Here is a 15629-nt window from a genome sequence, read left to right on the forward strand (position 1 = left end):
AATTATATCCAAGCAATAATTGTTTCCAAAAGAATAAATCTACATTTACATACTTTTATCAGCATGAGCAAGTTCTCACACGCGCAACATGGTTCTAATTGACAGAAGTTGCGGTTTTAACGGTATGGATTGGATGATACATGAGTAATTAAAATGAGTAAGATTGTTCTATGTAAATTTGATTAGGTTAATTAGGTTCGCCAATGCATTATTATTGAGGGGAGAAGCAGGGAAAATAGAACAAGCCAGTTATAGCATTAAACTTTTGCTGACCCTTCAAGTTATTGCACAGTAAATTATGCAGGCAAAGTTAATTACACTGTACAAGAGATGAACTTATGGTAAACATAGAAAACTGCCCAAAGGAGCCACAATTTTAGTTGTAACTCCGAAGAAGTTGTAAAAAAATTACAAAAAAAAGTCAAATACAAACTTGCATGATTAAAATCGGAACTAAATATCTTCCCAGAAAACAATGTTAATAAAACCACAGTCTGTAGAGATTCTATAAGAAATCTTTTCACCAAGCTCTGGTTATTTCAAGGCAATCACCAAATGCACTGATTGGGCTGAATGGCCTGTGTTACAATTTCTTTGTAATTCTATGCAATAATTCAAAAGGAAACCAGTTGGTACCCAGATCGAATGAGAAATGGAGTAGAAACAAGTTTAATTACAACTTTTTGCTCAGTCAGAGCACATTTAATGAAAAAAAATTAAATGATACATAACTACAGCATCAAGTTCCTGCTTTGGTGCAGTAAGTACTTGACAGAGTGTAAATTTTTCAAACTCATTATCAAAATAGAAAATTATGAACTCGCATGGATCTTCTACCCGAGGTGAATAATAATTTTAATTCCGAGTGCATGGAGTAGAAACAAACATAAATCAAATGGAGCGGCCTGCTAGCTAAAGTTCACACAAGAAATGAAATTCCGCTCCTGGCCTTGGAGAATACCCAATAAACTAAAGAAGATAAACCTTATTTGCATTATAATTCTTTAGTTTACAAGAAGCCATTCTCTTCACATTGAACTGGGTGGATATACCAGCAGAGGACTCTTACTGTATTGTCAAAGTCATGTTAGTAGGTGATGCTGAACAGCAACGGTACTTTTTCATATTTAAAATCATTGGCAAATTTACTAGGTATATGTGTGCACTGTTTGTTAATGCAAATATCTAATCAGCCAATCGAGGCAGCAGCTCAATGCATAAAAGCATGCAGACATGGTCAAGAGGTTTAGTTGCTTTTTAGACCAAACGTCAGAATGGGGAAAAACAAATGATCTAAGTGACTTTGAACGTGGAATGATTGTTGCTGCCAGATGGGGTGGTTTGAATATCTCAGAAACTGCTGATCTCCAGGCATTTTTGTGCAAACAGTCCCCAGAGTTTACTGAGAATGGTGAAAGAAACAAAAAAACAACTGACTCGTGAGTAGCAGTTCTGTGGGCGTAATTGCCTTGTTAATGCAAGGGATCAGAGGAGAACGGCCAGACTGGTTCACACTGTCAGGAAGGTGACAATAATTCAAATAATCACGAGTTACAACAGTGGTATACAGAAGAACATCTCTGAATCCACAACTTGTTGAACCTTGAAGTGGATGGGCTACAGCAGCAGAAGACTACACTGGGTTCCATTCCTGTACCTAATAAAGTGGCCACTGAGTGTATTTTATCCACATAAATTATAAGGTACAGTGGTTACGCTGCCCAATTAATAATCTACAGCCAGGACTAATGAACTGGAAACTACCGTACCTACCAATCCTAGCACAGTAGGTGGAGAATTCAATCAGTTAAATAAACTTTGAAAACAATCTATGTTCTGTTAAGGGTGACCATCAGACAATTGGATTGTCATAAAAATCATTGGGATAACTAGATCTTTTTGGTTGAAAATTTGCTTTTATCTAAAACTATAATGTTGACTCCTACCTGCACCATTAACAGAACAAGCTCATGGTGCTGTTGTAATACCATCACACATTGTGGCTGCACCTTCTTCACATGGACTCAATGGGATCAAAAAAGTGTCTTACTAACTTTTCGCGGGAGAAGATAAGGGCAGAACTCAGCTGCCCAGAACCATAGTCATAAACTGATATAGTCTTCAGTACAGATGAGCTTCAAATGAGCTTGGGATCATTATAGAGTCATAGAGTAATAACACATGGGAACACACCCTCCAGACCAGCTAGTCCATGCCGACCTGCTAGACCCCAGTCATGTGCCTTTGGCCCAAAACCCTCTACACCCCTCCACTTCATGTACCTATCCAAATACCTCTTAAATATTGTGATATGACCTGCCTCAACCACTTCCTCTGGCAGCCCATTCCAGGTACTCACTATGCTCTATTACCTCTCAGACCTCTTTAAAATGTCTTCCTTCTTAGCTTGTAACTGTACCCTGTACTTTTGGACTCCCCAAACCTGGGAAAAAGACTATCCATACCCTCATGATTTTCTGAATTTCTGTGAAGTCACCCTTTATTGCTCTACTCCAGGCAGTAAAGATCCTGCGTGGTAACCCTTTCCGTACAACTCAAGCCCACCAGTCTAGGCAGCATCCTTGTAAATCTCTTCTACATCCTCTCAAGCTTGACAGTGTCTCTCCTATAAAAGGGTAACCAAAACCACACACAGTACTCCAAGTGCAGCCTTTACAACAACTTATATAAGTGCAACATAACGTCCCTATTCCTAAACTGGACGCCCCGAATGATGAAGGCCAGCATGCTAAACACCTTCTTCACCATCCTGTCTACTTGTGTGGCTGCTTTCAGTGAACTGTTCACTTGTATTTTTCCCAGGTCCCTCTGTTCCACAACACTTGTTCATGCCCTGCCATTCACGGCATAGTTTCTACCCTAGTTTGAATGCCCAAAATGCACCACAAAGTGCAAAATGCACTTATCCAAGAAGAAATCCATTTTCCATTCCTTAGTTCATCTCCCAATCTGAAGAAGATCTCTCTATAATGCATTCCAACCTACTTCAACATCAACAAGACCCCTAGTTTTGTATCTTCTGCAAACTTCTAAAGATGGCATGTACATTAATATCCAATTTATTTACATAAATAATGAATACAGCTTATTGCCTGGAGCACCCCACTAGTCACAGGACCACAGTCAGAGAACTGACCTTCAGCCTCCGCTTCCTATCACTGTGCAAATCCTGAACCCGCCTCACCAGGTCCCCCTAAATCCTATGTGACCCCCTCTCCAGATCAACCTGCCATTCAGGATCCTGTCAAAGGCCTTATAGATATCATCCGATGTCCGACCTTCATCTATCATCTTAGTTACCTCTTCGAAAATCTCCAAAAGATTTGTCAGACTTAACTTCTCACCGACAAAACTATACTTATTTCTAAACAGGCCTTAACTATCCAAGTGATGATCTATCTTATCCTCCAGAATTCCCTTCAAATAGGTTCCTTACAACCCAAATCAGGCTAACTAACTTGTAGTTTCCTGGCCACTCTTCTTGAACAAAGGAACAATTCTATCTACCCTCCAACCTTCTGAATTTTACCAGCGGCTAACAACAAAGCAAATAGCTCTACAGGGGCCTCGACAATTTCCAGTGGTGTACTTGGTCAGGCATTGAGTATTTGCTCATCTTAATGCACTTTAGGGCTACAAATACCCCCTTCCTTGTAAGGAAGACCTGACTACTTATTACAGTCAGTTTTTTCATATCCTCCTTAGTAAAGACTGAGAAGAAGTAGACTTTAAAAATGTGCAGCATGGTAGCTTGGCGGTTAGCACAACGCTTCACACACAGTATAGGTGACTCAGGTTCAATTCCTGCCGCTGCCTATAAGGGGTTTGTATGTTGTCCCTGTGACCGCGTGGATTTCCTCTGGGTGCTCCGGTTTTCTCCCACAGTCCAAAGAGATACCAGTTAGTAGGTTAATTGGTCTTTGTAAACTACCACGTGTTTAGGCTAGGATTAAATCTGGGTGCACAGTTCAAAGGGCCAGAAGGGCCTATTCCATGCTGTATCTCAATAATCAGAATCAGAATCAGACTTTAATCGCCAAGTACCTGTGCACATACAAGGAATTTACTTCCGGCAGATGTTGTCTCTCTGCTCATAACAATAACAATGATAAATATAAATGAAAATATAGATTATACATACAGGTAGTGCAATCCAAGTAATAGTTAGCCGACAGTTAACCAGCAAAGTGACCGCAGTAGGGAAAAAACTTCTCCAGTGCCTATTAGTCTTAGTCTGGAGGACTAGATAAATAAAGTAATTAAAAACTTCAGCCATCTCCTGTGGCCTTACACGCAGGCAGCCCTGATAGTGTAGGAAGGCGGCTATGTTAGTGTAGCAGTCAGTGCAGCACTTTACAATGGCAGCAATCACCGATCAGGGTTCATTTCCCTCACTGTCTGTAAGCAGTTAGCACATTCTCCCTCTTTGGGCGCTCCCATTTCCTCCCACATTCCACAGATGTACCATTAGGTTTAGGGCTAGTGAGTTGTAGGCATGCTACGTTTGTGTCGGAAGCATTGCGATACATGTGGACAGCCCTAAGCACAATCGTCAGACTATGTGGTAGCTGACAAAGATGACGCGTTTCACTGTATGGTTCAATCTAAATGTGACAAATAATGCTAATCTTGAAAAGATTGTCTTCAGGAAGACCTTGCTTCTCTTTTACTGTTAATATAACTGAGGAACCTCTCATTATAACCTTTAACCCTGCCTACCAAATCCATCTCATATCCTCTTTTTGCCCTCCTGATTTCCCTCTTTATCCCTCTACTATGGGATCAGTGGAGGCTATTCAACATACTTCCTCGTAGACAATCAGCTACAAAGACTAATTTACTACTTTCAAGTGGCTTTCTGAGGAAAGTGTTCTTTCACCCCAAGAACTAGTTCCAGGATATCTGGTACTGGAATCACTACAGTTGCAGTGGATTGCATGGGTCTCTGTAAAACATGTCTGCCCACTCCTGGCATAGTGTTTGCCCTTTGTTCATGAATAACTAGAAGAGGGTGGCAGCTGGCACATACTTCACTAAATAAGAGAAACTGAAAATTCCTCATTTCTTCAGCACTCTTCCCATCATTCAGCTTCACAGAGACACCAGTAAAAGCTGGTTGTTGATTAGCAGGCAATGAATGTACTTAATACAACTTCACTGAAAGGGGGTGAATATTAGAAGCCCCAGACCCCAAAGAAAGCAATGATTCGTCTAGGGAGCTAAAGAATAGCACAAGCCCCAATTAACTGAGATCTGTGGAACTGCTAACACAAACAAGGTTCTTGGATGCACCTTGCTATAACAAATAGACAATAGGTGCAGGAGTAGGCCATTCGGCCCTTTGAGCCAGCACCGTCATTCAATGTGATCGTGGCTGATCATCCACAATCAGTACCCCATTCCTGCCTTCTCCTCATATCCCTTGATTCCACTGTCTTTAAGAGGTCCATCTAACTCTTTTTTGAAAGCATCCAGAGAATTGGCCTCCACTGCAGAGCATTCCACATATCCATAACTCTCTGGCTGAAAACGATTTTCCTCAACTCCGTTCTAAATGGCCTACCCCTTATTCTTAAACTGTGGACTCCCCCAACATCGAGAACATGTTTCCTGCCTCTAGCCTGTCCAATCCTTTAATAATTTTATATGTTTCAATCACTGATTGAAAATGATTCAAAATGCAGGGCGGTGCTGTGGGATCAAAGCTGGCGATTAAGAAATAAATAAAATGTGCACAAAGTACTTCACAGCACATCAAGCTTTATGGCAAATTATTAATATATGAAATAGGAGCAATTAACAAGACCATGCCTATCTGACTGTAACTCCAATCATTGATCACGATCAGTTAAAGCTCTTTTAGTGCTGACCTATTCTGCCCATTTCAACATCATGTTCCACAATGGCGTACAGGTGTACTATGGACCAACCACTCCAGGGCCAAAATTGCAGATTTCAGCCAAAGCATCAGTTCACCTTGGTGTACTAAGGTCAAGGAACTTGTTGCCTGCGGCAGAAGATGTACACACGAGCAGATGAAGGGTGAATTTAGCAAGTATTCTCACTCTGTCAACACCCATGACAGCTGAGATTATTCACAAGATGGTAGATCATGAATTAACAAGAACATTTATTATGAATTAGTGCTACTGGAGTCTGTATTCATCAAGGAAATGGGTACAAAATTAGATCACACTTGATCAGATATCTTTAAAAGTTCCTGAACATTTTTAAGGTGATCGGAGGAAAGCATAGGGAAACGTTTGAGGTCGATTATTTATTTACACAGAATGGTAAATACATGGAACACACTGCCAGTGGTGGTGGTAGAGGCAGATAATCAGGAACATTTAAGAGACTGTTAGATAGGCACAGGGATGAAAGAAAAAATGGAGGGCTATGTGGGAGGGAAGGGTTAGATTGATCTTCGGTTAAAAGAACAGGCAATATCTTGGGCTGAAGAACCTGTATTGTGCTTTACTGTTCTATGAACACTATCTCAACATTCAAAAAATATACAGAGTTCATTAGTTGCTTTGTTTAAAAAGTACATCAGAATATTGAGGATTTATGCTGTAGTCTGCATTGTGAAAGTTTCTTACTCAGTATTTTCCAAGTGAATTGAAGGTAGAGCATCTAGCAGCTGGAGACCTGCATTCTCCTCTCTGCTTCTTCCAATGTGGAACACCTCTTGGTTGTAAGTAATGTCTATTAACCAGTGAGACAATTCAGAGCAATCTATTCACACTTCACCCGCAAATCTGTTGGGGTTGTCTATTATATCTGGTGCTCCCAATGCAACCTCTTTTACATTACTGAAACACATTGTAAATGGGGCGAACACTTGGTCAAACACCTCTGCTCCATCTGCCAGAAGTGGAATTTCCTGGTGGCCAACTATTTTAAGTTCTATGCCCACTGGCATTCTGACATGTTGATCCACGGCCCCTTCTTCTCTGACGTGAGGCCACTCTCAGGGTGGAGGAGCAACATCTCATATTCTGTCCACATAGCCTCCTACCTGATGGCATGAACATCTATTTCTCCTCCAGTAATTTTTTTCCCCTCCCTCCTTCCCTCTTCTATTCCCCACTCTGGTCTCTTTCCTCTTCTCCTCACCTGCCTATCACTTCCTCCTGGTGCCCCTCCTTCTTCCCTTTCTCCCATGGTCCACTCTTCTCACCTATCAGATTCCTTCATCTCCAGCCCTTTAAATTTCCCACCCACCCTGAGCTAACCTATCACCTTCTAGCTGGTCCTGTTTTCCCCCCACCCTCACCTTTTTATTCTGGCATCTTCCCCCTTCCTTTCCAGTCCTGAAGAAGGGTCTCAGCCACAAAATTTGACTGTTTATTCAATTCCATAGATGCTACCTGACCCGCTGAGCTCTTACAGCACTTTGTGTGTGAATCTCGCTAGGCATTGGGCGTATGACTCACATATAGCCATGTTGATAAACCTTGCAGGGGAGAAGAAACTGGGATGAGAGAAGTCAGTAAGTAATATTTCAGATGAATCATTCACAGAGCAAGAAGAGCTTTGAAAAAAAAATCCTATCAACCCACAACTTATCAGGATGGGCTGGACAAAAAAGAAACATTGATTTATTAGATCCTTTGGAGATAAAACCTTCTAACAAGAAGAAATGCAGCAGAAACAGCAGCTGTACAAGTTTAATAACTAGGAGGAGGATCTAAGATCAATTGAACTAAATAAAAACAATTTTAGTAACAGTTGAGAAGAACGAAGGTAATACACGATGAAGGATTTAGAAAATATAATGACTTATGCTAAAGTGTTAACATTTGTTGATATAACTTCAACCTTTTTGAAATTACAGACAAGCAAAATTGTTGGCACATGTCACTTCCACAGCCTTCCCTGCCATGACCAATTCCCCCAAAAAAGAACAGCCGAGGAGGTGCAGACTCGAAAGCTGCCATGTCTGTATGAGATGCTGAAGCAAAATGTACGGTATGTTTGTTTTGGATGAGAGTTGGGGGGGAGGTTGTGGGGAGTGTATGGGGAGAGAAGCAGGAGGAAAGGTGGCCAGAATTATGTAAGTTCAAATTTAAAGCTGTAATAGAAGTGTGAATTGGTGTTACCAGTGAACTCTTACTGGTATTCCTTCTAATGTTTTGCTGCACAAAATAATAATTGCTTTAGTGTAAAACATTCAGATTCATTTACTTATCACTTCTACATTGAAACACACAGTGAAATGAGTCGTTTGCATTAAAAACCAACACGCCCTAAGGGATGTGCTGGGAGGAGCCCGCAAGTGTCACCACACATTCTGATACAAACATAACTTGCCCACAATGCTCACAGAACACAAGCAACTAAACAACAGCAGAACAAGCCCTGTTCCGCCCGACCACCCACCCACCTATGTACATGCACACACATACACATACAGTCTTCCAGCCCAGGACAGGCACCCTAAGCAAAAAAAAATCCAATTTCAGTCAACCGTGTGAATTTTGGTACTTTATTAGTGCACATATGCTGATGAAAAATTTTAAGGTAAATACACTGGCCACATTACACAACAGTTTTCCAGTTCACTTGCCAACTAGTCCCTCTCAATAGATAATCACATCAGGTACTTGACAAACACTATTTGCTGTGAGTGAGTCAAGCTTTGAGGCTACCCTCTTGAGACAGTATTTCCACGTAATAGTGTTGAAAAAGGCTATTTTAAAAATTGGGGAAACTAATCTCAACACAAGACATGCCATTTGGACCAAACAAAGCAGTTTCAGCAGAACTAATTCTGCATGCTTCCCTGAATTACATAGGTCAGCCTTGCTGTCATATTCCACAAAACAATTTTCTTTTTGTGCTACAGAGCACAATCTTTCACTTAATACCATGACAAAACTGCCAAGCAAATTCATCTGCTGAAACTTGCCTTTCACCCACAAGAACAATTATGCTGAAGTCTCTATTACAAACCAGATCCATCAGTGGATTAAACGCATTTTCCTTGGTTAGACTGTGAGCAAATCATAGATTGTTCAAAAGCCTGGTACAAACAAAGCAGCAGTGAGCAGAGAAATTGCTACCTTACTGTGCAAAATTACATCAGCCGTTACATTTAATTAATTACAGTCTAGCTCCCTTTCCATCAGACCCTAGCACAGGTAGATGAAACATCATCTTAGGAAGATTGCAATGCTCAAATCTATTACTCAATTTGTCATAATCAAGTCAATGGTGTAAGCAGATCCAGTGGTTTACAAGGCTTAGTTTGCAGTCTGTATCCTGACATTAGCATTATGCATCTCTCTAATCTTAATAAATTGCATAATATTTCACCTCTACGTAGCATGAAAAAATGCAGTACTATTCCATTCAAAATTACATAATTCAAGACAAAATGCTGGAGGAACTCAGCAGACCAGGCAGCATCTATGGAAAAAAGTAGTCGACATTTTGGCCCGAAACGTCAACTGTACTGTTTTCCATCGGTGCTGCCAGGCCTGCTGAGTTCCTCCAGCATTGTGTGTGTGTGTGTTGCTCGGATTTCCAGCATCTGCAGATTTTCTCTTGTTTGTACATAATTCAAGAGCTGGTTTCATCATTTCAACAAAAAATAAATTGTATTCTGGTAGAAACATGACTAACACATGACACGTCAATATATTTTTTTCTAGGCAGTAAAACTCAATATTTTCCCAGCAAAATAAATTTTTATTCAGCTTCTTTCATGAACTGTTAAATCTTTTAAGTCATGAGAGAAGCTGAATAAAAATCTGCTTTGAAGTGTAATTTAAATATATTTTCAGATTAGATGCATTTTAAGCTAAATTTATCAATCTGATGAGACATAACAGAAATCTTTCATTCTGTTCATTTGTTTTATACGTGATACAGCAGGATTTAGATCAAATTCCAAATATTTGCGCCTTCCACAAATTCTAGAAAATCTTCCTTGGGAACAACAGATAACAGTTGAAAGATCAGCAGGGAAGTATCAGGAAGGTAACACCCAGGAAGTTCAGTTGTCCAAGCTGTTCTTTATATACACCTTCTAATACAAAGTACTTCCAGACTGTGTTGTGATGTATTAAATATTTGGGTTAGAGTTACAGTACACTAAACCACATTGCATTGTATTCATAATAAAGATAAACAGAACATTTAAAAAAAGATAATTTTGTAGTCTGTGAAGATGATGATGATGTTTACAGGCTTTTATGTTGAAACTAGTACCCGAGGAACAGTGTAACACATATTGTTGTATGAAGGTATTACAAGGGAGAGAATGATAGAGCCCATTACAAGGCAGCTAACTAACCTCTCGTGGTCGGGAGCATATCAGATAAACCTTGCCATGCAGTCACCATCTCTGGATTCTTTTCCAAATCTGCAAAGTTCTTCCAAACTCGGATAGCGCCATCATCTAAATTAAAAGATATGAAATAATAATTATTAATAATTTGGTCACAAAACAGGGAAGTGCAGTGATAGATTTGGCAGTGTTAGCATGTGGTTGCTGCTTATACATAGGAAATAAATTGCTTAGATAGTCTGGACTAAGATTTCAAGTTTTAAGTTTAATTCCCAGACATTAGTGGGCAAGGCAACTGTAGGCAAGTTTGAGATGTCTAACCAGTCTCATTTAAACCTGTACTGGTTTATTTGTATATCGCGGTCTAATGTCCTGAAGGGAACACATTTGCAAAGTAAACTCTATACAGAAACTAAATAGATTTTTAACATCTGTAAGGGGATTCTGAATAAGTTCAAGGCTGCATTGGCTTAGATCTTCATAAGTTTACAGCTAGTTCTTAGATGTTAAGAGATTATAACTGCTGCTGAGAAGCAAGTTCATTAACAGCAGCTGAAGTTATTTCACTCTGAATTCAATGACCACAAATCACTCAACACAATTCTTCAAGCACACATTTTTCTAACACTATCATTGGTAATCAGGGGAAATCAGGGACCTGTCAAGGAGGAGATCTCTGAATGTATAAGTGAAATCCAATTTCAAGTCTTATCAATCTGATCACATTTCTGTGACAATGTAGTGTCTTATGTATGCAGATGTATTGTTGACTAAAATATCACCACACACAAGTCCTGATGAAGGGTCTCGGCCAGAAACATCGACTGTTTGCTCCCCTCCATAGATGCTGCCTGTCTTGCTGAGATCCTCCAGCATTTTTTATGTATTGCTCTGGATTTACAGCATCTGTAGATTCTCTTGTGTTTATCAGTATCACCAACAGATACTAAATCCATACAGAATTACGTAGAAATGTGCTTTTTAGAAGCCAGCCAAGTGCTGACTGTATCTCATGAATGCTTTTACTGAGTTTGGAGTTGGTAGGGATCTATGGTTTCTCTTTGACAGTTGAACTGTTATTAATAGGTTTTATATGGCTTACATTGAAAACATGTAATTTTTCACATAATAATTGTTAATTTTCTCTTTAAAACACTAATAAATTTGGTGTAGCCAATACTAGTTCTGTTTGCATATAGGGAAACCTGCGAACCTACAAATTCCACCACCAAAGTGGCCAAGTAAACACATAACACCATCACCACCTGCAGGTTCCCTGCTATCCCAACTCTGAAAATATGCAGCCTTCTCTTTCACAACACTGGGTATCGACCTTGGAACTCGGCACCCAATACTACTACAATAGCACTACAAGGAGAGCAGCAGTTCAAAATGACCTACCACTACATTCTCAAGGGTAATTTGGCCTGGGAATCATGGTGGCTTTGTCAACTGCATAAGTGAATAACTGAAAAAACACTTCCAAAGAAATATGAACCTTGATTCTTTTACTGTGTTAAAACATTGACCAGTAAAGATCTTGGATTTAGTTTGCAACTATCACACAGAAAATCTGCTATTCTTTTTTGGACAATCATTGATTACAAGTTTATGACTTTAAATCTACCACATAACATTTTGGAAGCTAAATGATACTTGTCAAGTTCAAGTTTATTGCTGCAGGCTTATGTACTCAGGGAATAAATACCATGAAAATTAGTTTTTTGCAGGAGCAGCAGAATACATTACAAAGATAAATTAACATATACAAAACTGAAACAAAATATAAATATAATGGCATCATTGCAAGGAGGGAGAGAGAAAATAAAGAAATATATATAGTCTGAGGTAGTGTCTTGGTTTTTCAGGTTGGTTCAGGAACCTGAAGGTAGTGAGGAAGATCTGAGTATATTCCAGATGTAAATATACATCAGGTGCAGAGGGAAGCTGAATGAACAGCTAGGAAAGTGGAGCTAAGGACATCAAACCAACATGATCAACTGCTATTCCCATTTCACCTAACAGTCAAAACCCATGTTTTGTGGAGAAAATTTACACAGGGGAAGCATGAAAATGAAAAGATACTTCAAGGACCAGAAATTTCTGCTCACATAAATAACGTTTACCAGATCAAATTCAATAACAAAAATTATATTAGATGCTGATAATAGAAATTAATGCCTTTTCTTTAAAAATGTGAAACACATTTAACCAATAAAGCTTAAATCTGCAGTTATTTTTAAGTGTATATGACATGGGAGCAGAATGGCCCTCTTGAGTCTGCCATACCATTCAATCAAATGATGGATGATTTGATGTTGTCCTCGGCTCCACTTTCTTGTCTGTTCATTCAGCTTCCCTACGGACCAGAGAGATATTGTGGTCTTGAATATACTTAGCGATTCAGTCCCTACAGCTCTCTGTGATAGACAGCTCCAAAGATTCGAAACATGCAATCTCTCATCACCATTATAAATGGACAACCCTGTTTTCTGAAACCTTGCCCTCCAGTTTTAGATTCCCTGATGAGACAAAACCCACTCTCAGCCTTCTCAGAATCTTGTACATTTGGGTAAGATCCTTTTTTCATTTTTCCAGACTCCAATGACAATGCAACAACAAGTAACAATACAATAATATAACAGTCCCTCTTACAACTCTTCAAGGATTAGTCCAGGGTGTTCCAGAAAAAAATGTATCTCAGCTGAAAATTGCAATTGTTACAATCATGGGTTATTTTGATCTTTCCTTCTGCAATTTCTAATCACCGTGGGTGATTTATGCCTGACAGGTTCCTTTACACAATATCGCAAAACATATGCACAAGTATAACATTTCTATCTTTCAAAAAAATTAGGATCAAACAAAAACAGAAAACAATTTCCTCCTCAGAAGCTGGAGTGAGAAATGACACCGGGAGATGAAAGATGAGTTGGACACTTGAATAAAAAAATCATTGAACAGACTGATTCCTGACCCCAAGAGAGATTAAAGGAGGAGGGGCGCCATTACAAATGAAAACATTAGGACAATCCACCGGCTACCCAGCCTGGAAAATATTCCAACTCAGTCCTCTATGCCACAACCAATTTTCAATTCATGCCAACACAGTAAATCACATCCATTAAACCACAGGAAAAGCCCTGCTGACCATTGAGCACACTTACATGGAATGTTGTTACAGGAAAGCTGCATCCATCATCAAGGATGTCCGCCATCTAGACTATGCTCTCTTCTCGCTGCTGCCATCGGGAAGGAGGTACGGGAGCCTTAGGTCCCGCACCACCAGGCTCAAGAACAGTTATTATCCTACAATCATTAGGCTCCTGAACCACTGTAGATAACTTCACTTGCCTCAACACTGAGCTGATTCCACAACCTACAGGCTCACTTCACAGGACTCTGCAATTCATGAGTCTACAGCTCATGTTCTCAGTATTACTTTTTATTTACACAATTTGTCTTCTTTTGCACACTGCTTGCTTCTTAGTCTTTGTTTAGGTACAGTTTTTAATAAATTCTATTGTATTTCTTTACTTGCCTGTCAATGCCTGCAAGAAAATGAATCCCAAGGTGGTGTGTGGCAACATCCATTTCATTTGACAATAAACTTACTTTGCCTTTTGACAGATTCCTAATGCAATGTACTCTTATCTTGTGCTCTCTCAAAATCAAAATACAACACATCTCCAGGTCCCCCTTCTATCAACTCTGCTTGTTACATCCTGAAGCAAAACAAAATACAGAGTGAATAATACTAACCCCAGAGAAACATCTATGAACACTATATATTTAGAAAGCAATTTCAAAATATATGAAGTGCAGAAGGGAAAGTCAGAAAGTTGCTCTTCCACTGCGGTAGAAAACAAATAAAATGGTGACACACAATACTGTGTAAGTCTTAGGCACCCCAGCTATATACAGTGCCTATAAAAAGTATTTAACCCCCTTGGTGACTGTGCAAAATGGGGACTAGTGAGGGAGGCCACCAACAGATCTATGACAATTCTGGAGGCTGAGATGGGAGAGACCGCACATAAAACAACTGTTGCCCGGGTGCTTCACCAGTCGCAGCTTTATGGGAGAGTGACAAAGAGAAAGCCACTGTTGAAAAAATCTCACAGGAAATCTCAGAGAAGGCATATGGGAGACTCTGAAGTCAGCTGGAAGATGGTTCTATGGTCTGATGAAACCAAATTGAACTATTTGACCATCAGACTAAACGCTATATTCGGCATAAGCCAAACACCACACATCATCAAAAACACACCATCCCTACTGTGAAGCGTGGTGGTGGCTGCATCACGCTGTGGGGGTGCTTCACTGCAGCAGGCTCTGGAAGGCTTGTGAAGGTACAGGGTAAAATGAATGCAGCTAAATACAAAGAAATTCTGGAGGAAAACCTCATGCAGTCTGCAAGAGAACTGAGACTTGGGAGATTTGTTTTCCAGCAAGACAATGACCCCAAGCTTAAAGCAAAAGCTACACAGGAATAGTTTAGAAACAACAGTTATTGTCCTGGAGTGGCCAAGTCAGAGTCCAGACTTCAGTCAAATTGAGAATTTGTGTCTGGACTTGAAAAGGGCTGTTCACTCACGATCCCCTTGCAATCTGACAGAACTTGAGCAGTTTTGTAAAGGAGAATGGGGAAAAATTGCAGTGTCCAGATGATAGAGACCAATCCACACGGACTCAAGGTTGTAATTGCTGCCAAAAGTGCTTCTACTAAATACTGACTTGAAGGGGTTGAATACTTATGCAATCATTTATTTTATATTGTATATTTGTAATAAATTTAGATAATCTTGTAGAGATGTTTTCACTTTGACATGAAAGTGTCTTGCCCGCTGATCAATGTCAAAAAAGCCAAATTAAATCTAATGTTGTAAAACAACAAAACAAGTAAGCTTCTTGGGGGGGGGGTGTGAATTCCTTTTATAGGTACTATATATACACAGTATGCTCTTCTGCACACCATGTTATAACAGGTGGTTATTTGAGTTACTGTCACCTTCCTGTCAGCTTGAACCAGTCTGGCCATTTTCCTCTGACCTCACTCATTAACAAGGTGTTTTCACCCACAGAACTGCTGCTCACTGGATGTTTTTTTGTTTTTTGCACCATTCCCTGTAAACTCTAGAGACTGTTGTGCGTGAAAATCCCAGGAGATCAGCAATTTCTGAAATATTCAAACCACCCTGTCTGGTATCAACAATCATTCCACAGTAAAAGTCACTTCGATCATATTTCTTCCTCATTCTGATGTTTGCTCTGACCAATAACTGAACCTCCTGACCATGTCTGTGTGTTT

At 39.8% G+C, this 15629-nt stretch overlaps 1 protein-coding gene across 1 annotated transcript in view; it reads right to left on the reverse strand.

Moving 5' to 3' along the window:
• rptor (regulatory associated protein of MTOR, complex 1) overlaps nt 1-15629 on the reverse strand; it is a 499208-nt gene that overhangs the window by 48026 nt on the left and 435553 nt on the right. The window contains exon 28 of the mRNA XM_059948392.1: nt 10325-10429. Within this exon, the coding sequence (XP_059804375.1) occupies nt 10325-10429 (105 nt within the window). The remainder of the gene's footprint in view (nt 1-10324; nt 10430-15629) is intronic.

The sequence above is a fragment of the Hypanus sabinus genome, chromosome 23 (assembly GCF_030144855.1).
Source record: "Hypanus sabinus isolate sHypSab1 chromosome 23, sHypSab1.hap1, whole genome shotgun sequence".
NCBI lineage: Eukaryota > Metazoa > Chordata > Chondrichthyes > Myliobatiformes > Dasyatidae > Hypanus > Hypanus sabinus.